The sequence below is a fragment of the Strigops habroptila genome, chromosome 2, assembly GCF_004027225.2.
Source record: "Strigops habroptila isolate Jane chromosome 2, bStrHab1.2.pri, whole genome shotgun sequence".
NCBI classification, from domain to species: Eukaryota; Metazoa; Chordata; class Aves; order Psittaciformes; family Psittacidae; genus Strigops; species Strigops habroptila.
The window spans coordinates 92,681,586-92,707,645 of record NC_044278.2 but is presented as its reverse complement, the minus strand read 5'-3'; the positions used below and the strand labels follow the sequence as shown (position 1 = coordinate 92,707,645).

The window sequence follows — 26,060 nt, the reverse complement described above, 5'->3', positions numbered from 1 at the left end:
CTATATATTTCTTATTTATTTCTAATAATTCTCTCCAACATTTTGGATCTCATAACATATGTAACTTTTAAAATCTGTAATTATTGCTCTTTCTTCTGTCAACTCCAGCTGGTAAAATAGTAATTTAAAATAACATTCTGATGTTGAATATTATTTTTAAAAGCACATCTGTGCTACCCACAGCCAGAAGGAATCAAGATATATACATGAGCAAAGAAGTCTCTCTGTGATGCCACATGTTCAAGATGACTCCAGGCCCTCTCTCTGCAGCTGAAGACATTACACAAGCTTTTTTCTATGGCCATGCCAGAAGAGCTGCAGGGCCAGCACAGAGGCACAAATCCCTCCAACTGGTGCTCCTACTGAGAAAATGCTCCACCTTAATAGCACACAGGAGGGCTCACTACATCCATCCAAACCTACACTGTGCCCAACTGCAGGTGCATTACAGCTGTAAGAGCAGGTCATTAAAATGTATGATCTTTGTAATGGGAACTGCCTCTTTAGGTCTACTCAACATCCAGAGATTCAGAGTTCTGGCTCACATCTCTAAGTACTGCTACAATAAGCTTAGAAGTTCGTTATCAAAAAATTTTGACCTAATTGGTACCCTAGTGGTTAAGAGGCCTTTGACCATCATAATACATTAAAAATGCAGCAGAATATTTCTTTTCTATGTCTATGCAGTTTATGTATTATAAAAAGTGTAAAAAATGAAAGCATGGAATTGAATAAGCAGGACAACTTTAGAATTAAAGTGAGGGGTGAAGACAGCAAAGAAAAGCAATGCCTAAAAACTTCCCATGGCCAGTGATAACCGTAATTTTTTCAATTTCTTAAAAGGGGGTGCTGGCAAGGAGCCCTGTAATTCTGTCAAGAAGATATAAAAACCCTCTGATTTCCCCTTTTGACTTCTGAAATACAGTGCAATTCTTCACCATCTGTTATTTTAAAGTAGAAACAGCAATGAACATATGGGCTTTCTTTCTCAACCAGCTGTAGTGTAGTTAAAGTTATAATAATAGCCTTTCTGTAAGATAAATTTACATTAAAAAAACTGGCCATTAAGGCAACATTGCCCAGCTTTACATTTCTTCCAAGTGAATTCCAGGAAGTCTGAAATTCATCAATGATGTACCTAGTGACTGCAGAACATTTGCCCAGAAAGTTACTTTCTTACATGTGACTGATCCCTCTCAGTTCAAACCAGGAATGCCATTTTAATATAAAAATGTTGTAGCTAATTTTGTCTTATCTTTGAGTAAGTTTTTTTAAAGCATGGAAGACTGGTCCCTGAGCTTATAGTTTTAACTGAAGTATAGAAAACAACATTTAAGAAAGATGGGTAAAACTGTGGTTCATAAAGCCTAGTTTATCTGAAAGTAGACACACAGAAGCTCAAGTCTATAAATAAACAACATACATTTGCACTCAGTGGTTATTTACACACTCAGTAAACTTAAAGGATCTCTAAGCTTCTTCCTTTCCAACTCTGGTTAAGAAAAGTAATCATTATTTACCTTTATCAGGATGATTCAAAATCATGATTCTTCTATGGGCTGTTCTGATTTTGGCCTTGTCAGCAGATGGACTGCAAAAATAAATTGAAGTGCTTACCATAAATGTCACTGAGCTCAGGCTATAAATTAACAGTTTATACTGGCTTAAAAATAATTAAAACTTGAGATTTTCACCATCTTGTGGACAAAACATAAAACTGCACCTCTGAAGAAGTAAATAAGAAAGACATGTAAGACACACTGAGGACATTTTTTAAAAGCCTGTGTACTTGACACACAAATATCTTTCAGTTTTTTTAAGAAAACACATCCACTCATTTAAAATAAGTGATTAAAAAAAAGGGAAAACCCAACAGCTCTAGGGTGTATCCAGCTAGTTATTCTGATCATTAAATGCAGAAAATACTTTTTTTTGCTTGTAGAAAATAAGTATTTTTATGACAAGAGACAAAACAACAAATATTTAATATTAGCACATTTTGTTCTACTGTAAATATTTTTATAGCTGCTATAAATAATTCTTCTTTCTGCAGGAGCCTGGAGGGAAAAAAAAAAAAAAAAACAACACAAAACAAAAAAAACCAAAACCCAAACCAAAACCAAAGCTGTATTTGTTATTTTTTCAAAGCTGTTCAGGTATTTGTTATTTTTGCAAAGCTGTTCAGTGTGTTATGTTCAGGGACATGTTGATTTACAAGTGCTACAAGATGTTGTTTCCTTCAGTGCCAGATACATAAAATATGTACTTGGCCTAAATTAAATATGTACCTTACCAGACAAATAATCACTTGAGGATGCAGTAGACCAACACAGTATGGCTATCGTATGCAAAAAGACAGTTTGAATGGTTTAGTTTTTCATAATTTGTTAGCATGCAGAAATGAAACCATGTTTTCCACTTCAGGTGACTTCTTAATCAATGATGATTCCATTAATTAATCTTTTTGTAGGTACAGTTTGAATGCACAGTACCAGTCTAACTAAATTCCAGAAGTAAACAACCTTTAATTATTATTCCATCACAGGGAAATTAGGGTATGTTGCAAAAATAGTTCACAGGACTGCGTAAGAGAAGAGTACTTCAATGGAACAGAAAGTAACTCAGAAAGTAAGAATTAAACAGAGGGTGGAAGGCCTTGAATTATATAAATACAAAAATCAAACAATTTGTTATTGGACAGCTAAAAATAACAATCTATATTTTGATTTGTAAAGCTGTTATTTAGTAATAAAAAGGAAAGTCAATATACCACATTTAGAAACTCAGATGGCCAAAGAGTAACTGTGGAAATGTGGCAGTTGTGTATTATGGAAAATCATGCAGTTCTGCTTCAAGAACAAAATTAGGTAGTTTACACCAAATTTTCTTAGTTTATGAGATATTGCTTATCTCACAGTCAGACTGGTCTCTAAAGATTCTTAATCACTACCAAAAACCCCTTTAATGTGAAAATCACATTTCCGTCGAACTGGTACAGTCAGACAACCTGAGCCACACCATCTCATGCTGCCTTCTAACATCACTAACTGGCTGAGAAGTCCATCACCTTGGTGGGAATAATGAATACACTAGAGAGTATGGCTGACATTCAGGGGGGCCTGGACAGGCTGCTGGAATGGGGTGACAAGAACCCTTCAACAAGGACAGATGCAGAGCCCACTGTCTGGGAAGGAAGAGCCCCTTGCAGTGCTACAGACTGGGGAAAGCTGGGCTGGGGAGTGGCTCTGCTGGAAGGGACCCGCGACACAGCAAAACGAAAAGCCAGAAGCTTGCCCTGGCAGCAGAGAAGGACAACGGCCTCCTGAGCTGTGTGAACAGGGACATGGTCGCTAGGTCAACAGCAGAAGCTGTTCTTCTCTACTCAGCCAACCACATCTAGCTGGCACCTCCAGGTTTGGGGCCTCTCTACAGGAAAGACCAACCACAGCAGGTCCAAGCAAAGGCCGCCACAATGGTTGGCAGCTGGAGCACTTACCCTTTGAGGAGAGGCTGAGGGAAACAGGGCTTGTTCAGCCTGGAGAAGAGAGGACTGCGGGTGACCTCACAACAGCCTCCTGAGCATCTACAAGAAGGATGTGTAATGGGCCAGTATATTGGAAATCTAAAAGCTGCTATTAAATGCTCACCTTTATCATGGCTTGTATTTAGCATTTATACTGCCTGTGCATACTTAGCACTTGAAATACTGAAGAAAGTCTTTACCTCAGAATTTAATATGACTTGGAAGTGGTGACACAGGGGATAAGTGTTACAATAACAACAACAGGGCCTGAACAGATCCAGGAAAATACCCTGGCATTTTCCATAACACTTGTAAAACTCGCTTGCCCTTTTTTGGGGGGGGTATTTATATATATATTTTATACTAAGCAGTGAGTTAAATCTGGTCTAGAAAACTGTGTTTAAATAATGTCAAAATTTCCTACAAAGTTGTTAACTGTGCTTCTACACACTTCAAGGCTCAAACCTTTAAATATTAAGAAGAAATTTCCTCAAATCTGATGAAGTCTTGATACATGCAAGACTGAGTCTAAACACAACAAGCAGTGTCAGTGCTCCTGGTGAAGACACAAGCTATTAAAATTAAAAATTAAAAGGGGACTGATTTCAGTTGTGACGAAACTTCAGGCATATCCACGAGCAGTGTTCAGGCTATGCATTGCCATTGTAAACACACTTTAATAAGCTGTCATGTGCTACTCTGGAGTGTCATTGAATGTGCCCTTACAAAGTGGAAGTGTTAATACATTATCAAACTTAAAGGCCAAATGAAATATTTCTAAAGAGCATTCCTATAAATCTCTTCTTCAGTGTGCAAGCATGAAATATTTCAAATAGATGCAATTTATTCTAAAGCAAATGCTAAATCTGTATAATTTCCATTAGGCTAGAAGTAAACACAAATAGCACACGGCACAGGATTTAAAGTCCCAGTTTTCCCCACCTGAAATAATTTCTCTGGGGATAATTAAAACCATCCTCTTTTTTTTTTTTTTTTTTTTTTTTTAATTCAGAACTGATCTAGACCATAAATGAGAAATCTACTACCTAAGATCAGATCTGCTCCCTCATCTGGACAGCCCTCAAACCCACCACACTGCCTGCTTTACAGAAAACACCACGACGTGTGCTACCATTGGCCATCCAAATGTCTTTTAAAAATCCACTGAAAAATTCATTGAATACTCAGAAACTATTTCCACATAAAATGGAAATTATTTCCCATACCTACTCTAAATGACAAGTCTCTCCAAGTTGGGGTTTTTGGTTTGGTGTTTTTTTCTGTTTGTTTGGAATATGCCACAACCTTTTAAATCCAAACAAATCAGAGTGAAGAAAGAAAAAAATGTTACTGACTTCTGAAAAAAATAAGCAAAATTGATTTGTTCTCCTCGTTTATTAATATAATCTTCAATATTCCTCATCTCAAAGGTTTTTTTGGAGACCAGGCCACGTGATTACACTAATTAGCACAGTATGTGCTATTCTGATTATTTCTGGAGCACCAATTCTCCACTGCAATATGTTACCATGCCTTCAAGCCAAACGCAAGTTGCGTGTTTTATTAGCATTTTGCTGTTTGCTTTTTAGCTTAAGCAGAATATTAGAATAGTTTATAAGCCACTAGAAGTCTTTTTTGAAAAAGTTAAGATTTTGGCAAAAGCATTGCACATTCTTGCAACATGCATTTTCTTCATTCAGTACATACCAGACAAAAACATATTAAGGCAACACACCTACCTTACACCTAAAATAAGACTAGCTTCTCGCCTACTCATTTTCTGTTCAAATCCTCCTTTATAGTATGATGAAAGACTCTAAAAAGAAGAAAGGGAAAACAAGCAATAATTAGCTTCATGTACAAGGTGCCAGGACCTAAATCTTATTTATACGACCTCATTCAGAGCATTGCATTCATCTTTCATCTATAATTTATTTTGAAGGCATGGGATGACTACAAACCAGATAATATGAAAGGACTTCTCCTGAGTGTTAACATATACAAAAAAATGACTTAAAAATAACTGTGTTTTTACAATCTTCTGCTGCTAATAAGAGATATTAATAGCTACAACTGTTAAAAATCCTGCCTTTAGGCAAAACAGTCCAGAATCAAAGTACAAACTAGCACAGAGTGGTACAGTGTATGTCTTGGGGAGGTCAGAGGAGGGAAAGGGGGAAACTTATTTAGAACAGCTTTGGTACCACTGCAATGGAAAATTACAAAAGTCAAAATACTCTGGCATCCAAGGAATTATGGACAATCACTTTGAAGACCAGATATTTCTACAAAATAGGTGAAAACAACAATAAAAGGATAAGAGCAGACAGCTTATATATTCTTTTCATATGAAAGAATGTTACTTCAAAAAATATCTATCTAGAGTTCTTTGAAGGAACCCTGAAAAATACACAAAAAGAAAAGAAAAAAAAAAAGAAAAAAAGAAAAAAGGCTTCGCATAAAGCTACAACCTCTATTTCAGGAAAGCTGGAGAACAGTGGAAAGTATCAGAACATATGGGAAAATCCTAACCAACTTTTGCCTTTACATCCTTCCCTGAACATCGCTGACTGATGACAATCAGATACAGGAGACAGGTTTTTTTTAAACTCATTGGCATGCAATACTTAAGCCACTGGTTTAAGAAGGGGAAAAAAAGACACAAGCGGAAAAAGAACATTAAAAAGGAGGAGATGGAGATGAGAGTAAATGATTACAACAAGTAAACGTTATAGGGAATGGTTTGAAAGTATATTTGTCAAATATTTTTTTTTAATTTAAAATATAAGTTACTGAACCACCACTGATAGTTAGGTGTGATGTCTTCAACATAAACATTTCTGTAAGCAGAATTAAGGACTAGCCCATTGCTACACAGACAATAGTCTAAGCTGCACCAGTCCCAGAGGCAGCAGGTGTAGCTCCAAGCCAGCGTGCCTTTGGGAACTAGCATACAGAAATCACTCAACAGACTGGAGGTTTTTCCTCAATGCAAAACCTATCAACTGGGGAAAAATAAGCTTCTTTTGTTGTTACCAAAGGGAAGTCTGGCCTGAGAGCTGAGATTATTATTCAGTGTTCCTTTTACCCCCAAGTAAAAATGTGCCTGGCCCTTAATAAAGCACTTTTCTCACCCAACATCATTCATATTCAGAGAGAATTTTGCCTTATGTTTACTCAAACTCTTTTTTACATAATTTCAAAAGCATTAAAGCATTTAAAGGGCTTTGTCTACAATATCTAAGCAAAGCCTCTAATTAATCTTGGAGCGACATTCACCCAAAAGCATGTTTCAGAAATACTTCACCTATTGCTACCATGAAATCACACACAGCAGTCACACACGGAGATTTTTTTGGTGTGCTCCTATGATCTGAAACTAATTTTATCTTCCCTCTTCCCACCCCAACCCTTACACGAAATAACCACTACCATAACACTACAGCTACCAAAGCTGAAGCAACTGTGGACGTGTCATGCCTACAACAAAAATCTGTTGAGAAACCACTTCTATAGCTACAGCGTAACACAAAAGAGGTCTGCAATAGCACACATCGACTTTACAGGTTAGAGTATATAACACTAAAGGAATACACAGGGCTTCTCCAGTCCTCCAAGAGGAAATGATGCTAATAATTTAACGGTCACCAGATAACACCCTTGAGGAGGCAGAACTGCACAGAAATTTGCAATGATACTGAACAGTTACTACAGCCAGGAGAGAAAAACACACTTTAATGGCCTCTGAAAGATTTTCCAGGACTTCTCCCAGAGCAGCTTAGGTGCAGACGGATTTCTGAAAAGGTTAATTCTTCTTTGCCCTTCACCTCTGGCATGCAACTCTAATACATGAGGACACTGGTTCACTATTCATGTAAAGACCAGTACTTGAACCATCTCTAACAAAGCTCATCTCTCTTCTTGGCAGATTTCACCTAAAATACTATTCAAAATAAGAGAATAGGGAGAAGTGGCTATAAGCTTATATTCAGAAATACTTTGCCATCTTTTTAAAGACTACTTCCTTGACACTGTTCTAACCTTGGCAAGCCTTGATGCGGTTCACATCCAAGAGGAATGAAAAAAAAAAAAAAAGAAATTCTGTTTTCTGTGTCCTTTGGCACATAAGCAAAACCAGTTTGTTGAATTGGTCATCGAGAAAAAGCATTTTCTTCTTGGAAGTGAAGCACATAGCAAGAATAATCAATTCTTACATTAAGATCTTGCTCCTAAACAGAATTTAAAGCAAAAGGAAATTAGATATAAAAGCCATTTTTTCCATCGCTTAGAATAAAGAGAAGGAATTGAGTCTTCATTTTAGGAAACATCTTGGCAAATTTCTAGTTCCCTAATGAAACAACTTTTGCATGCTACTGAAATTAAAGCTTTTCCCCCTCACTCCCCCAGTTGTAAATTCTGAGTAATGGCTGCAATGAAATGAAACAATACTCAAGCTATTTTTCTGTTATAAGAACTCCTCAATAAGCAGACAGTTCTAGACACTTGATTATTTATTAACCCCAGCTATTGCAAACAAATTCTGTACTGGAAAAATTATTGAAATGAGCTCTCTGTTTCTTCATACTATTTGAGGTGAGGGGCTATAATTTAATTTATTTCATTTCTTTGCATGTTGTTACTGTTTAGCAACTTATGTAAGCGAGTTCTGCTTTCTAAGCAAATGCTGGTGGTGGTGGGGACATGGACATGTCACGACATGACACAAAATGGCTGGACTTGCTCTGCAAATATCTATTCACTCTTGCAAATTCTCACAAAAGCAGTCAGCTAAGAAAATCCAATCCATTTGGACTGTGACATCTTCAAGACACTTTTCCTGGCAAAGCGCAGGGAAAGCATAATCAGTTTCCATGCCAAGTAAGAGATTCAAAACTCCATAATTCAGACCATCCATCATAGTCCAGAAAGTAGTGAATTTTTCCAAAAACTGTAAGTTTTGTTCCACTATCAATACAGTCCTCTACTGGAAAAGTAACAAACACTGGAAGGGAAAAAGAAACCCAACCCAAAACCCAACCAAAACCCACCAAACTACAATAACAAACTATTTATAAGTTGAGTTATAATATAATCTACAATTTGCCAAGGTCAATTTTAACTTCCTTAACTTCAGTTAGAAAAAAAAAATATACATGAAACAAACTGCAATTGCATAATTCTCTCAAAACTTTATTTTAATTGAAGGACAAGGGAGATGGTTGTTACCTTTACCTCTCAATTCAGAACTCTATGAATTTGAGCAGATCCAACAAGGGAAACAGTGCAAAAAATTTCTAATGTACTATAGAAGTCACCCTTTTCTTCTGGAACACAGAATTTTCAGGATTGTGAGGTTTGTGTATTTTTGCCTAGAATTGCTGTTTCTATCTTCAAAATCTTCTGTCTTTCAACATTCAACATCATTGATTCAACAAAGAAATGAAACGAATGCTACTGAAACACTTAGTTTTTTCTTTCTTTTTTAATTTCACATTTTAAGGAAATATTAACATTATAATTAACAGCACTAAGGTGTGAAGAAGAAAAGCCAAATGACTGCTTATTGCTACACACCTTCTATTGGCAACAGACTCTTGCCACTACACACAGGAACAGAACAACGTCACTGGCATTTGTGACACCAGCAACAAAACTAGGCTAAAACTAAAAAAAAAAAAAAAAAAAGAAGAAGAAAAAAGAAAGGGCGTTTCTCTGGAAACGAGCATTATGACTTCTCATAGAGGGAAACTGACAATGTTTCCTCTTATATCTTTCTCCACTGAAAAGAAGATAGTAGAAAAATAAAGGACTAAATCACAGTAGCATTTACATTTCATATTTAGAATATATATTTAGCTGCCATAAATTAGAGGTAGAAATTCAGAATAAAACAGCACTTTTACTTGCCTTTACTTACTATTTCTGAATAAAACATGAGTGCAGTTGCTGAATGTACACATTATTTATTTAGGTAAGTAAATACAAAGTGTCAAATACTCAAAATGCAACAAGCAGGCATTTTAAATGATCACTTCATAACTGCTCAACTTGACCTTACCCAAGTCATTTCTTAGTGAGCAGGAAGAAAGGATAAACAGCATCTGGATTACCTTGTATGGTGACTGCAACCAACATGAACTGTGATTTCTATTGCAAATGGAAGATGAAAATGGGGTGAGAAAGAATGGTGGCTTACAGATAGAACAAGCGAGCTTTTGAATAGGCAACTGCTTCACAGTATCTCAAAAGAAAGTGGTGATGAGGGACAGGGTTTGATTCTAGAAAGCTAGAGTGACAACTGAAAATTATTACAGTGACTAAGTTAGGCACTTCCAAACACCATAGAAAACCAGCAAAGTAACACTAAGCGTAGACACTAAATGTCACGAGATGCTGTATCCAGTAAGCATAGGTAGAAGTACTAAATGCTGGATTTCCTTTGTCACTAGAGTTTAGAAGGCAATATGCTGTAAAGAAACGTGATGGAAGTGCTAATCCACAGATTATATTCAGCAGCTTCAAATTCCCCAAACAAAAATCACATAAAGCCACTAAAATAAGAAGTTTTCACAGTAAGCACTTACATAGGATCTTTGTACCTAATGTTTTTACTATTGTTTTAGAGAAAAAGTTATAAATAGGAAATCACTCATTGTTAAGGGGGGGGAAAAAAGGTAGAAAAAATAAAATCCAAGAAAGTAGTGGCTGTAGAGTAGTAAAGAACAAATAACCTTGGCTAAGAATTATACAAGGGTCTTAACTTTGCACTGTGTAGAAGAAAATATTATTACCCACACAAATATAAAGCTGACAAATACATACAGTTAATGGCAATCAGGAAGAGAGAGTTTTTACTTTATTCAGCAGATCTCATCTTACACTGAAAACTTGTATTTTCAAGTTCAGAAATAGAATAGCAGACGAGAGATACTCTACTGGAAATCAACACACAATTCTGGGCTGTAAGGCAGGATGTGAAGGCAGACAGGATGCGGCTCCTGGGGCTAGGAATACTGTGAATGCAGAAGCACCTGGCTTGCTCTTTATGGCTGTTCATGAATTCTGCAAGACTCTGAAAGTCACTGTGGTAAAAATGAGATAGACCTGTAATGAGCTTGGCTCAGCCAGTATACCAGTACTGAGGGGTACAGTCTCCTAGGAACAGACACCTCTCTGTGCAGTAGCATGTCATATTTCAATGTGTTAAAGAGTCACTGCCTGCTTTCTTATATGAAGATGTCTGAATTTAGATTCTCTAGCCTGTATCTACAAATGTATAGAAGAAATGCTGGAGTAAAACTGCTGGGGTGGGAGGGTGAAGACTGAAGCACTCCCTACTCCGAAACCACATGTCCTTACTGCGAGCTATCTCTAGCAAGCCTGCAACTCAGACTGTATCCATATCATGTGAAAGCAATTTAATTCACAGTACCTAAAGTCCCCTCTGCTGTTTTGGCAGGCAACTTGGGAATCTCTCGAAAAATTACTTTGAAAAGGAAAAAAAAAGTTGATCTCACAACACCAATGCAATAGAGGCACAGAGAGCAAAAACTGACCCAGAAGCACCATTTCTGGCTGATACACACTGCAATTAAGAACAAGTGTGGACCAGCCCCAAGAGGACAGCCCATGTTTAGAATCTTCTCCCTCCCCAGGAAGCTTGCATTGATCAAGCCTGCACCTTCTGCACACGAACAGAAAGTACAGATGGCAAATGTATTCGGACCCTAGCATCTGTCTATATAATGTCGACAGACTGTGTTGCAACCGGCCTCGTATTAATAGGTACAATGCTAGCAATCACTTTAAAAAGAAAAAAAAAAAAAAAAAAAAAAAAAAGCCCCAAACAAACTACCTTTAATATATTTTTCAGGAAATAATAATCTGCAATAACTACTCTCTCAACACCCTCATACAGGAGCATCAAGAGGGGAATTGTATTCCTTCCACTCTGGAAAAGTGTTCACAGAGTATGAACTCTGAAAGAATACACTTCTACAATCAAACATCTACCTCACTGGGAATTACTTTAATCAAACAGGAATGGAACGTATTTATTTATTTACCAGAGGACAGTTTAGCCACTGAGGCAAAAAGTAAATGCTCTCAAATATTCCCTGCATATGCTCCTCTCACAACACCCTATCCCTTGATTTTTTTTTTACCTCATTATTACATTTTTAAGTATATGGGGCAAAACAAAGAGCAAAAACTTGGTTAAAAGTTCAAACCAGATAGGGAAGAAAAAAAGACAACTCATACGAACAAGAAAACAAGCTCCCCCATCTCTATGGCAACCTTTCTTAGAAATTTACCAATTTGTCTTCCTGATTTTAACACTGTATCTGGGGAAAAAAAAAAAAAAACCCTAAAAGAAAAAATTACTAACTTCTTTCATTTTTAGCTTCTTGAAATGAAACTGCACGTCATCACTTTGTAATCTCTAGGAATTAGCTATTTCCTCACAGCACGCTTCAACCATTTATCATACACTTACTAGCAAACAGTTCTGAAACATGGAACATCGCCAGGAAATTCTGTTTATCGAACTCACAAACATCTTTTGATACAGCTTCATCCACAGGGATTTAAAAACATACCAGATAATACGCCAGAACATACACAGTAAGCAGCACCCCTATCCTGGAAAAAGAATAATCAAAGTGGCACTTGCTGTATATAACATAAAACGTCTCCTCTCTAAATACTTGAGACAAAATCATTAATTCAGCATAAAGTAACCTCTAAACTTACAGAAGTTGAAATCCTCTTTGCTGTCTCTGTAATTGCCTGCTCCAATGGTTTCCAAAGGTGGAAAGCATAACGACCTGAAAAAGATTGAAGTTAAATGAAATTATGACCAACATTCACTAAAAGGAGAAAAAAGTCTCCAACTTACATTCATCAGCGTAAAGCAGAAAGAATTCTGGTAAAAAAAAAAAAAAAGAAAAAAAAATAAAAAAAATCAACCCCCTTCCTTTTTAATCTTTTTGTCTCATTTATTTGCTGTACAGCACCATTGCACTTTACTGCTTTTCAAGATGTTCCCTCAACAGCCATTTTTGGATCCTGCCCAGAAGTCATCCTACAGTAAACTCGCTATGGTTTACATTTTTCAGTCTTTGTACTGTTGGGGGAGGGAAGGGAAGAAGCTCAGTATACTTCATCTAAAAACCTAGTCAGGGACTGCAAAGATCCATTGTGTTTGCTCACAAAATAGATAGATTTAAATGCATTTCAATATGATCAATGAAGATATACACCTTGTGAACTTCAAGAAAAAGGGTAGTGTGAAACATTAGCTTTGGATGTACATTATTTATTAAATACTGTTTAAAGGTTATGTCTTTAAAAAAACGAAATCTATGTACTACACGTTTCTTGCTGTGATGTTGTATGCTTAATCACATGTTTTGTAAGTACTGTATTTTTTATTTTGCTACAAAGAGAGGATCTTCTGCGATTCAGAGCCATTCAACTCCCCACTGGTAGTGAATATCTATAGGTAGGAAAGGCTAGAGGAAACCATTAGACTGTGTTCTCAGAAGTACAAAGCAGGTCTATCAACTTAGAATCAAGATTTGTGCCATGTTACTGAAGAATTTTCTCTCTATGGTCCTTCTTCCCAATTATTGTTTTGATTAACTGTTCATTAGCAATGTAACTTACTATTACACACTATGGAAAAATTTTTTATGAAAATGTGGCTCTGCTTCATTCAGATAGTATCTTGCTTTCTTAGAAAGTACACAATGCATACATAGGTTATTTTAGCTATCTAAGCCTGTGCCTATGTTAACACAGAAGCTAAAGCCACTGTTAAGAGGATCACCGCTGAAATGTTGTGATCTTCTTATACATATTACCTCATTTTTTTCATTGCTTTCTTGCTACCACCTTTCTGCTAGCTGCCATTAATTCTTCAGCTCAACCAGCAGAAATTCTAAAAAGCATTCCTCTTCTGCTTCTACACAAACACATATATAAACCAACTGCTTAAAGGTGTACATTACCAAAGATCTTGGCTTTCCTTCCCCTAATCGCTGTACCCACTAAACACCCACTGAAGTTTGGTGCAACTTGTTCATCTACTGCATCAGTTCTTTGTGTATGCATTTGCACACAGCTGACCCTGGCTGCTTTTATATACTGAAAATAATGGAAATCAATTTGTGTATTTCAAAACCAAAATAGACCACAGTCATCCAGTTTGAGTAACCCAAAGTATTACTCATGTTAAGCTGATGCCCTGTGTTCACACTAGAACCTATTTTTGAGAAGAACATACAGTCCAGATGCAAAGAGTTCAGGCAACAAACAATGTACTATGGTAACAGTTTAGTGTGATAAATCACTGTAGCTGCCTAAACCTTTTATTTTTTTCTTTCTGAATTTGTTAGGTGTTACCTTTACATCACAAGATCCTGTTGCACTCTTCTATACTACAGAGCATCCACCTTGCGGTATGTTATTAAATAAACAAAGTAAACTTTCCACATTACATTTTGCAGGCAAAAAGCAGATGGAACCTTTTAGCTGCTGTCCATAAAATTAGTTTCAAGCTGTGACTTCACAAAAAGAATTTTGGAAAATACATCCAGGATTTTGAAGGGATGGGAAGTATAACTGGACACAATTCTCCATAGCACTCTCAAACAATCTTTCTATTTTCCACTGTTTATATTCATAAAAACTTCATTAACCTTTTGGAAATTGCAGCTCACAAGTGACAGTTCCACACTCGGCTGGTAATTTAGCTTACCTGCAAATGCAACAGTTGCAACACCAAGTCCAACAGCTATCATTGTTCTGGCCTAAAGCAGAGAAACAGGAATCAGAATAACATGCAAATTCTAATTTGAAATACATGCACCTTTTATTTTAACAGCAAGTATTTCTGACGTCTGACATTTACAAGAAAGATAAAAGTAAGTTCTGTATTCCACAGGCTACATTAGATTTTTAGAGTTCAGCCCCATTAGCCCCTGCCAGCGCATCAGGTTTAACCTGGAACTACCCATTAGCAAACCAGTAAAACACTGACAAAGCAGCTCACAGTATGTATTGATGAAAACTAATTTCAGGATCAGCTGAAATTAGTCATGCCAAATGATTCAACACATAAAAAAGTATCAGTTTGTTACACAAATATGAAGAGCTTAAAAAATAAACATTGTTTTGCAAAGTCCTTCACTGGGAATCTCATCATGATATCGCTTGAAAACAATACTGGAATATTAACTTAACCTCTACGACCACAAACATGAGCATCTTCCACTGTTCATGCTTTGACTCGGGGAAGCCCCAATAAAGACATGAAGCCCAGAAATCTCTTTCCATTACTTCACGTCAGTCACTGGACTCTACCTTATAGATTCACTTTTAGTCTAACTGGGGTCTTGGAACCAAACCCACAGGAAAAAAAAAACCAAACAAACAAAAAAGGACAAAAAAAAAGAAAGAAAGAAAGAAACAAAAACAAACAAACAAAAAAAGACTAAAGACTTGAACATCTGATGTAGACAACAGTCACCTTTTCCTAACTCAAAGCCCCCAGATTAGGTGTATGTATTTTTCTACACAGTGCTTGAAGAAAGTCAGGCATCTCAAGAAGGACAGTAAGTATCATCTCCACATTGAACAAGAAGCTGCTGAAAGCTATGTAGTAAACCTTGAAGAAGGTACTGACTTTTCACACACCTGCAGAAATCAAGAAGGATAATGAGCACTGCAAGAGCTGGGGGTATCTCTCCACTTTTGAAAAGCCAAAATGTAATCTCTGAAACACATGAAATAGTCATCTGTGGCACTACCTATCTTATCATATAATAGTTCAATGATGCCTTGAACTTTCCCCCAGGAAACATAAGGAATCAAATTAGGCCTGTTTAGCTTGAATTCAAAACATAACAATGAAAATGCTTTTATTACCAGACTGTCTCTTCTAAACATGACTTGCTTCTGTATTTATCCAATAACTGGTTTATACTTTTTCTGCCAACGAGCCTGATAGCAGGACTTAAAAGCGCAAATTTCAACACGAGTGCCCTAATAACCGGATTTGGAGCCGAGCTGCCTTTGCTACCAAGACTCCTGGGGCTAAAATTGTGTCTTTGATAGCACCCAATCTCATTTCTAGACTGTAAAAAAATAAAGGAAATTAGTCACTTAGTGTAACTTACTTAGCATTAGTAGCTAGATGTGCTGAAGCCTCAGGCCGCAAGCTGTGAACTTTCTCATAGATATGTTGAGCTTTTTACCTACTTAAGTAAAAGGAGGCCCCAGAGCCGGTGTAAGATATGGAAGCAAGGAAGGCCACTACCCCGGTCAGCGGAACCTGCAAACTTGGAGATAGGAGGATGAACAGCCTGCCTAGAGACAGTGAAGGGACCTAATTGAGAAGAAGTTGACTCACGACCCTAATATTATTATTGGACCAAACTGTTACAGGAGGGGTGGGAAACTTAAATTGTAAGGGTATAACTGCTCAGGGGTTTCTTTGTTTGAGGCCCCTCTCCAGAGGTAACCAGCTTGAGCTGCTTTTACCACTGCACCACTCAAATAAATTACTTTATTGTATTTAGAGCCTAAGATTCTGCTACAGGATACCTAGGGTAGAGAAGCATTATTAACATAGAGAGGGAGGAGGGGAAAGAGTTGGGAAATACCTGTTTTACAGCCTTCTAGAGCTGTCTTAATTATGGTCTAGAACATAGGTCAACAACTTTCTCAGCAAAAGGGCAGCTGCACAAGATGTAGGCACTGCCATCGTGCCAAGTAGATCCTACGGCTTTGGCTTCGAAGGCAAGCGGCTGTGATTGCTGCTTGTAGTATTGAGCTCAGTATGGAGAAAGTGGTAGTCTGCTCTGAGCTCATCTCAAAGAGGATGTATTCCTCTGTATCTAGCTTCTGGACCCTATGCATTTTAACTAAATTCTTTACCTCCTACTTACCCAGATGGGGCTATTCCAGCTATTCGCATGACATAATGCTGCAATTGCCTAGAGGTTTCTCATAAAACAAAAGAGACTTACTAAACATACTGAAAGCGAAGCTCCAGAGTTAAGACTGGGAGAGTTTTGGCCTTAAAAATCTACCCATTTCAGTAATCTAACTCTTCCATTTCAGTGTAGTCTTCAGTCTTAATACTAGCACTCTTTTCTGAATGCAAAAATAACATAGTAGTTTTATGTCTGTTGTTCCTCTGAGTTCCACAAAATTTCCTCTCATCTTTAGACCATGAAAAAAACATAAGTATGCTACCTTAAACGGTAGAAGATATAAAATAGTGAAGCATACCATCCATCTCCACACTAAATTAAAACTCTTGTGATTTCTTCTCACAAATTGGTTTTCCCAGGCTCTCAATATTCAAACCTTCTAAAAAATTCCTCTAATTCCTGTTTAGAAACTAACCAATATCAGCCACAACATTTCTGAAAAGATCATAACGCTACGGAAATTCTATATTATTCTGTTCTGTGGTTTGTGACTGTGGATTTATATTCAAGAGACTTTCCTTGACTTGTTCAGAATGAGAGCGAGAATCTAAGTTGTTACAGTCAATTAAGAGCTCAATAACGTGCTAAATAGATCATGCTGGGAAAAAAAAAAAATTAGCTTGTGCTTGCCCAAATTAAGTCATACTTGCTCTGCAACCAAAAAGGTGGGTTAAGTTAGCAGTTTACAACAAGGTATGCTGGTTGCAACTAGGCATTAGCAGCAGACACTTTATCACAGGTAAGGCCAAGCACCGAGACCAGGCTAATAAATAATCCCTGGACTCTGTCAGTTCAGTGCAGAAACAGCTTAAGTGTTTTTGCACAGTAGTCTGGGAACGTAATATCAAAGGCCCTCAGGGGTCTCTACAGAGTCAGCCATGTCCACTGGAATGCATTATTTCAATCTCAGTGGAAAGCACAAACAGTGGAAAGCTAGGGCTGCCTGAAAAACAGCAGGCAAAAAAGCGTGACAACAGCTCTAGAATAGGAGCAGGATGCAGGATCACAGGAATATGACAGCAAGCCAGAAAACTAGGTAAAAGTGATGGAAAGTTCAAACCAGAGAGGCATGAATAATTGTCCATGTTTTGAAGAAGCAAAACCACCAAGAAAGCTGAGAAATGCTAGTTTACAGTAACTCATCTCGTTTGCATTATGAGCAGGTTAAAGAGTTACCCGCCACAACGCAGCAAAGAAGTGATAACCTGTCATACCAAAGCACCCTGAATGTTTGTTACAGTGTGAACATATTCAAACTATATACATGTGATAAAAACTGAATTTGAATCAATGTAAGAAAGACTGCAGTTTGTCTCTTACTGACACAGCCCCTCTCTTAAAATTAGTTGCAACTTCAAGTATTAACCAGGAAGTCCTTTAAGTCCAGCTTGACTCGTTTTCCATGCTCACTTAACTCAGTTGATTATTTAGAAGAGTAAGTCGAGAAGAATGGTGCTTTGAAACGCAAAGTGCAAAGCTTTAATTACATGCAGTGCTTTCACATCAATATTAAATAAAAGTAACTATTACTGTTGAATGGATCAGTTCATTTATGGCATGCTAATACAACTACTGCCACAACCATTTTTGGGTCCCATTGCTTAAAAGTGCCTCATTTCAGGCTCATAAAGACTAAATATATATATAAAAATAAATAAAGATACTTGCTGACTTTCAATTATGACTGAATTGATTTCCCCCCACTGCAAAAAATGCCATTAGGAAATTTCTCAGATATAAGTTTTAAATGAAAGCATTCTGTTAAGACCCAAGAGGGAAAAATAAAGAAATACAAGATTAAAAAGTAACATCTGTCCCTTTCTTTGTTCAATGAATCAGCTCCCAAAGGTTAGTCATCAACCCTATGCTATTCTGCTGATCTCAGTATTTTAATTTTACTATGTAGTTCAGTTTTCAGTAACAAACCCTCTTACATACAGAAAACAAACAAACTTCTGGCAAAAAAACCCCCCGACTTTTAAAAAAATTCTTTTCAGAAACATGTACAAGAAAACACGAACATTAGAAAGGCAGTTGCAAGACCTGACTTACAAAAGCATTTGGCAAACAAAAAAGGATAAAGCATATTAATTAACATACAGTATGTTCAGAGGTATATTTCACATACTGTTAGCATACAGACATCTGTGGTCTAATACTTTAATATCTATTTTTCCAGTAGCCTTAATTTTTTTAGAAGAAACAGGCAAGAATGAGATATTCTTTTCGCAAATTCTTAAACCACACTGCTCTGCTAACTTAACCACACTCAAAAAATAAGACTTCCATAATTCTTACCACTGCAGCTTCTCCTTCTATGAAGTAGAAAAAAGTTAAACTTATAAACAAAAGGAGAATTGCAAATGCATAATTTTAAAATTTCAGCACAACACTACTACATCTGACTAAGTACAAGAACCATCTTTAGAAATGTTAAAACATACCTGCTTGCATAGGATTTGGATTTTATACACCAGCTCTTCTACCACAATCAGTGAACACACCCTTAGTCAAATGAAAAATATTTTGCTCTTCTCACAACTAGCTTTCAGACACACAGCAAGAGCTCCACAGTCTTTTGCCCCTGAAACCTACAGTACAATAGAATAAAAAGCACAGAGAAAATAACTATTTGGTCTGATGGATTGGATGGCATTTTGTAGTTAGTCCATGCTTAGTTGTGGATCAGCAAATTAGGAAGTATGTACTTCTATTCAAATAAGTGCACAAGTGTAAAAAGTTTAACTAAAAACTTCATTTTAAGAAGGTCTGGTTGGGTTTGTTTGTTGTTTTTTTTTTCCCCAAGTGCTGTATTCCACTAGGAAGCAGGATACACAATTATAGTAACCAAGTGTAAAAGATATTTCTGAAACTACATTTTCCGTTACATAAAAATTCTTGACTTGAAATAAATGATTGCCTGGTACCGAAGCTAAAAGAAGGTTTCTATTCCTCAGAAGAGTAGCTACAGCTTATTGGACGACTACTTCAGAGCAAATCAGCTAATTAACTCTATGTGGAGCCAGATACGTTTTGAAGTGAGATTATATTATAAACTATCTGCCACAGATTTGATTTCGTAATCTAATGTTTTCCTTCCAGTCTTACCTTCTATAAAACTTAATTTGTTTTCAAACAGTGAACTAGAAGTAATTTCAGTTAGATGCTTTTCTCCATATTCCCCCAATTCTCATGTCAATTTGTGTCATTTATTTTATAGCAACTTTTTTGGTTTGTATATAAAGCTATGCCTACAGTTTCTGACAGTTTTTCATAGAAAATGGTACCAAAGCAACAGATTCACTAATAAAAGCATTACCATAAGGCATTCAAACCAATCTTCTTGAGTATGTATTAACAATGGCCTGTCTTCGTGAACAGATTCTTTATGTTTCTACTGTTCTCTTTCATCACTCCAAATGCTTTTGTAAAACAACTACAAAGGTAGAAGTGATTAAGTGGCTTCAGCTAACATCCTGGACAACTCACAACCAAGATTCAGGGCATGATATTGAACAGAGCTCTTTTAGCCCCATGAGATGAATGCTGCTGTTATCTCCTACTACTCTTTCCTTCCACTGTGGCAAAGCAGCCTTCTTAATCCTGCAGGACATCAGAGGAACAGATGCACAGCACTACAGTTGATCTTGCTGTTTCTCTCTGGATAAATTTTAGAATTTGATTATACACAACTTGACCTCCTTCTAGATTCCTTAGCTGGGAAAGCACTATGTACAAATACTGTCCTCTCTTCTATCTATCTAACATTATCCAAAGAGACTCTAAAATAGCTTCTACTACCAACTGTACGCTAATAGTTTACAATGTATATATGCCTGAAAAACACTGCATTCTCCACTGAAAGGTCTGTCTAAACAATATATTTCAATAGAAAACTGCAACAATCCAGATTCTACTCCTCTAAAGACCTACCTGAGTCTCTGGACCTTAGTAAGAACCTGACAAAAAACTCACACCAACAAAGCAAGCCACATTAAACCCCAGATGCAATTTTTATCCCAGACAGGTAAGAAGGCCCAAAGACTCCATAAAATTCACCAGCAACTTCCCTTCTAGCATTCCACAGACAGAGAGCACATGGATGTGACAGTAATGACTTTCAGAGTCAGCTTCTTAAGATTACATAGGTTGCTGTTAAATACACAGAAAGATTCACCTGGAGGAAAAAAAAAGTCCTAGACTGTAGTAACAACGGATTAATAACTTAGAGAGAGACAACTATGATTTTAAAAATTGTGTTAAAAAATGAAAACATTGTAGAGACAACAACAAGCACACAATGGAAGCAAATACATTTCTAAAGCCATTTTAAAAATGTGAAGACTTCACCATCCAGTACGTTAAGCTGTGATCCAAATATTTTTGCAAATATCCAATTCTTTTCCAAAGAGAACTCGCTGTCGCATGAACTAGTTGATAGAAGACCAGAACGAAGGAGTGGGATAAAGTTCTACCACCCTACGGCACAGGAAACTTTAAAGGCGTTTTGCCTTCACTCCAGACCCATCCCCCCTCTCCGGTGCTACAAAATAGTGATGGGAATCGCTTTTCTGAAACAGCGCTCTACAAAACCATTAACACTTAAACCAGCCATAATAAAACTTGCACAGTATGTGAGAACACTACCGGTATCATCCCTTTGCAGCAAGAAAACACAACTTTAGGCCTTGTGTGCTCACGCCCGTGAACACGCAGGACCCGAGGCAAGGGGGCACGACCCGTCTGACCCCGGGCACCACGCCCCCGACCTGCCTGCCCACCCCGGCGGGCTCGGAACGCCGGCCCGCCGCAGCCACCGTGCTCACACATGTTGGGTGTGAAGGGCCTAGAAGCAGTGTTGAAGGGGGAGATCCAACCGCCACCTGGGCCTGCGCGGGGGAACCCCTCGGCGGCACCAGGCCGAGGGGAGGAGAGACCCCCACCCTAGCTCTGCGGGCAGCCGGTGCGGGGCATGAAGAGGAGGAGGAGGAGGAATGGCAGAACTGTTGCCCTCCCCTCTCCTCAGCCGCCACCCGCGGGATGGGCCCTCCTCCCAGCCCCCGGTGCACTCACCAGCCCTCGGTCCAGCTCGGCTTGTCCCTTGCCGGCGCCCGTAGGGACCCTGGCGTACTCGGCATAGCGCAGGCCTTCGGAGGAGGCCGCAGCTCCTTCCATGATGGGGGGCGGGGGGACGGACAAGGGCGCTACGGGCCGGCTGGAGGGACAAACCAGTTGGAAGGACGAGCTGCAAAGCATCTTCCTCCCCACGCCAATCTTCCGCTCGAGGGGCGGGGCCAGCGCCGCGCGTCACACAGGCTCCGCCCGCCGGGGTGAGGTGGGGGGAGGCGTGCGGCGGGGTCGGGGCCGCACGGCGAGGAAGGAGCCCAGCTTAGTGCTGGGTCAGAGGCCGGGGCCGGTGTCTCCTTCATTTGCCCTCCTGCGTGGTTTAGGGAGCGGCAAGGATGGAGGTGGCTGGTGGGTCTAGATCACAAAGCAACCAAGAAAGAAAGCCGGGGGGAGGGGAGAAGGGAATAAGGATATAAGAGATAATTTGTGCATTAAAAAAATAGGATAAGGAGGAGGAGAGAAGGCATTTTCGGGAAGGAAAGGCCACACAGAAATGATTCGTGTGTTGTCAATAATATCCTGGGCTGCATCCAAAGGAGCATGACCACCGTGTCAAGGGAGGCGATTCTGCCTCTTTTCTCTGCACTGGTGAGATCCCACCTGCAGTACTGCATTCAGCTCTGGAGTCATCAGTACAGGAAAGACATGGACCTTGTGGAGTAGGTCTAGAGGAGGGCCACAGAAATGATCAGAGGGATGGAACACCTCTCCTATGAGGAAAGGCTGAGAGAGTTGGGGTTGTTTGGCTTGGAGAAGACTCTAGGGAGATTTTATTGTGGAATTTCAGTTCTTAAAAGTGGCCTATAAGAAAGATGGGGAGAGACTCTTTAGCAGCGCCTGTTGTGGTAGGACGAGGGGTGATGATTTTAAAATAAAAGAGGGGAGATTCAGGCTGGATGTGAGGAGAAAGTTCTTTACAATGAGGGTGGTAAAACACTGGCACAGGTTGCCCAGAGAGGTGGTGGATGCGCCATCACTGGAGACATCCAAGGCCAGGCTGGATGTGGTTCTGAACAACCTGATCTAGTGGAAGATGTCTTGCAGGGGCATTGGAACTAGATGACCTTTGAAGGTCCCTTCCAATCCAAACAATTCTATAATTCTATGATTCAGAATATAGGATTTTAGAAGGGGGAAAACATAAGGAAAGGATAAAGAAAAATTCATCTGGAAAAAAACCCCAAGCAAAACCACTAAAACTGCTTTTTAAAATTTATATGTTTGCACCTTATTTCGTGTCCATATATGTTTCAATATGTTTATATCTTGATTTCCTGCAAGTGCTGACACATAGGGTCATAGTTCACCCTTCTGAAAATCTTCAAGCGGTAACTCATAAGCAGAAGTTGTCAATCACCATTAGTCCTGTATCACAAAATGTAAAATGCTCAATCTCATTTCTGTACAGCAGCATAGCAGCTCATCTCTTGCCCTTACGCTGGTTTTCCTTCTCTCCTACCTGGTAGTGCTGGCAATGGAATTGAATTATCTGCAGATTGCTAAGCGGTGCGACTCAAAAAGAGAATTACTCTCCTCATCTGCTAGTTCAAACATTGATTGCTCTGCTGAGGCATCTTTCGGACCACATACCATGGTTTTGTGTATCTGACTGATACTCATCAGTCCTACAACACCAAAAGGCAACCGCTTTAACTCATAAGTATCTTTTTAAAGTACAGCTGCTATTAACTATAAAGGTGAGTTGACCATATGTAGCATTTCATCTATCTTAGACAGATGCATAAATTTAACTTTCTACAGCACAGAAGTCATTGGAAGTTGTATGATGATTTACTTGGGAAGAAGTACATTCCTTTTTACTCCTTCATTCAACATATAACATACAATTATATATGGTTAATTTTTTAAACCCTCAGAAGAATTTAATTTCTCGTAATCTTGAAACCTATTTTAAAATCAATAAAAATGTCCTTGAGTAATCATTTTTTGTTCATTGATTTGCATAGAAGTAATGCAGAATAGCATGTCACTTACTACTTTTTAGATTGGTAAACTCAGTTTGAAAAATAATAAATTGCAAGTATTGGAATTTATTTTTTTCCCTTAATTTTCCTATTCTGCATTTTATTGCAACTTGTTGAAAAAAATCTAGGCCTCTCCTGATGATGTAATGCTCTTTGTTAAAAGATAATCAGCCATAAGAAAAGTACCTATACATAGAAGTAGCACCTTTGAGTCCAATGGGACAGCAAAGTGAATGAGAGTTACACCTTTTAGCTGCCATGTGGGTTTGGCCAGGCAACTAGGAAATACACATGGGTGGTTCTAAACAAGAAGAGCTGCATTGCCCTGAAAAACTCAAAACACTCAGTGGACAAAAATCAGCAGAACAGCAATAGCAATGAATTTTAATAATGCTTTGCAATTCTGGACCACCAAAACCCAAAGTAGTCCAGAAGAGTTTCTCTAATATCCAGGTATACAACCATAATTTACAAAATCTGCCTAAGTGGCACCACATAAAATCCATGTGAAATACAGGAGGGTGAGGAATCGCAAATGTTTTGCTGTCTTACTGTCAACTTGCCCACCAGGAATTATTTGCTTCACCACCTTCATCCTCCTCCTTGTACATTCAGACACTGGCCACCTGCCCCAGCTCCCACCTCTTGTACACTTCCTTTTTATATTTGAGCTTAGTCAAGAGCAGCTTGTTCATCCACACAGGCTTCCCACCACTCTTGTTTGACTTCCTATTGTCAGGATGGACTGTTCTTGAGCTCTTAGGTAAGGAACCTTGAAAATAAAAACCACTCTCCTGGACTTCTCGTCAGTACTGTATCTTATGGGATCCTTCCAAGCTGATCCCTGAGACCCCTGAACAGGTCAATGTCTGCTCTCATTAAGCCTAGGGTTGTGATTCTGCTATTTTGCCCTGATTCTACTGTTTCGTGGTCACTGCAGCCAAGTTCTTCCCCACCTGTAAGAATCAGATCCAGAAGATCACCTGCCCTTGTCAGCTCCTTGGTCACCTTTTGCAAGGAAGTTATCATCAATGCACTTGAGAAATGTATGTTATTGTAAGGGTCGCAAAATTTGGTCTTTTAAGGCACTGAGTGGTACTGTGGTCGATCCAAATACATCTAGGCAAGCTCTAAGGAAAACATTGCCTTCTTTTTATCACCAGCTATGCTACTACTACTGTCTTTCTGGAAAGTAAGACTCAGGAAGCATATAGATTAAGCAGACCAAACCAGGTAATCAACACAAGGAGAATACATCTTTTACTAGGAGTGAAAGACCGTAGGTTGTTTCCCCTGGAAGCAAGGAGGCGGGGAATGGAAGCAGCTGGGTCTTTCGTTATGGTTCCCTCCCAAAGCTCCTCTCAGCATGGCACAGCTGTGTGCTACACTATGCACAGGATGGTGCTGGTAGAGACAATCTGTCCATACTATTTTAATTTAGTCCTAAACACTGGTATGTTCCAGCATATTGTCACTATTAATGTGTAGCAATGTTGTCCAGATTTGTTATGCCGTTTAAGTTAATTGTCTGCATACTTTTCCTGTAAATTACTTTCCTAAACAGTCTGGTGCTATAGTATTCCATGTTGCAGTTGGGATCAATGCCGGCAAGAATCTCTCAGGAATGAAGGAGAATCTAGAAACAGAAACCAGATTAAAGCTTGTTAAATTGATAACAAGGAGGGGAGGCCTTTTGGGTTTACTCTTTACCACTGAGAATTTCCAAAGTACCTGTATGTGTGGCACATGCCCAGTGACATTAAGATGGTAGGCACTAAAGTTTCATGCTGAAGATTAAAGTTTCTGAGGTCAGGCAGAGAAGAGAGCATAATTGAGAGTTATCAAGGAAATCATAAGGCGTATCATATAAAACTGGTAAAGTCAGTACTTGAGCCTTGCTGAATTGTCATGTGCATACAAATGAATAAAGAATAAATCTTCCCAGCCACTGCACCAGGATTAGAGGTTGGAAGAGTTCATTGCTCCTAAAAGCATTTGTACGGTTCTTTCATTACTGCAATATACTATAAAAGCAAAAAGAAGCATGAGCTGTGGACTTCTACTAATTTCTTTAAGTAACATATCCTGAAACATTTAACAATAAAAAATGTAATGTTCTTTCTAGATACTATAATAATTGTCTGTATGACACCTTTGGTTGACTAGGTACCACAGGGTAGTATATTATGCAAAATCTCAAGATGGAACTAATCATGGCCTTCAGGAATTACAAGAGCACAATTATTCCTTGAAGAAGATGGTATATACAGCAAAAGGCTCAGGTATCTTTTGTGAATAAGAGTGTTAAAGTAATTTATGCACCAGTACATCTCCTCTGCTTTAAAAACTGTTAAGAAAGAGATATATTCAGGAATTTTGCAAATCCTATTTTAATATTGTCAGACTTCTGAAGGACTTTTTCCT

At 38.4% G+C, this 26,060-nt stretch overlaps 1 protein-coding gene across 9 annotated transcripts in view; it reads right to left on the bottom strand.

Moving 5' to 3' along the window:
• The window catches only part of DNAJC15 (DnaJ heat shock protein family (Hsp40) member C15), an 81,825-nt gene extending 59,994 nt beyond the window's left edge, over window positions 1-21,831 (bottom strand). For 3 of the 9 annotated variants that reach the window (XM_030473020.1, XM_030473030.1, XM_030473013.1), the window contains exons 1-6: window positions 21,598-21,831; window positions 14,286-14,337; window positions 12,278-12,351; window positions 5,263-5,339; window positions 3,497-3,583; window positions 1,521-1,591 (exon numbers count right to left, since the gene is read on the bottom strand). In XM_030473020.1, coding sequence (XP_030328880.1) covers window positions 1,521-1,591; window positions 3,497-3,583; window positions 5,263-5,339; window positions 12,278-12,351; window positions 14,286-14,337; window positions 21,598-21,780 — 544 coding nt within the window. In that variant the 5' untranslated portion in view covers window positions 21,781-21,831. Of the gene's footprint in view, window positions 1-1,520; window positions 1,592-3,496; window positions 3,584-5,262; window positions 5,340-12,277; window positions 12,352-14,285; window positions 14,338-15,056; window positions 15,224-18,968; window positions 19,589-21,597 lie in introns of those variants that run through there. The other 6 variants (XM_030473048.1, XM_030473058.1, XM_030473039.1 and 3 more) reach the window with 4 other exon arrangements.
• Window positions 21,832-26,060: the final 4,229 nt, after the last annotated feature.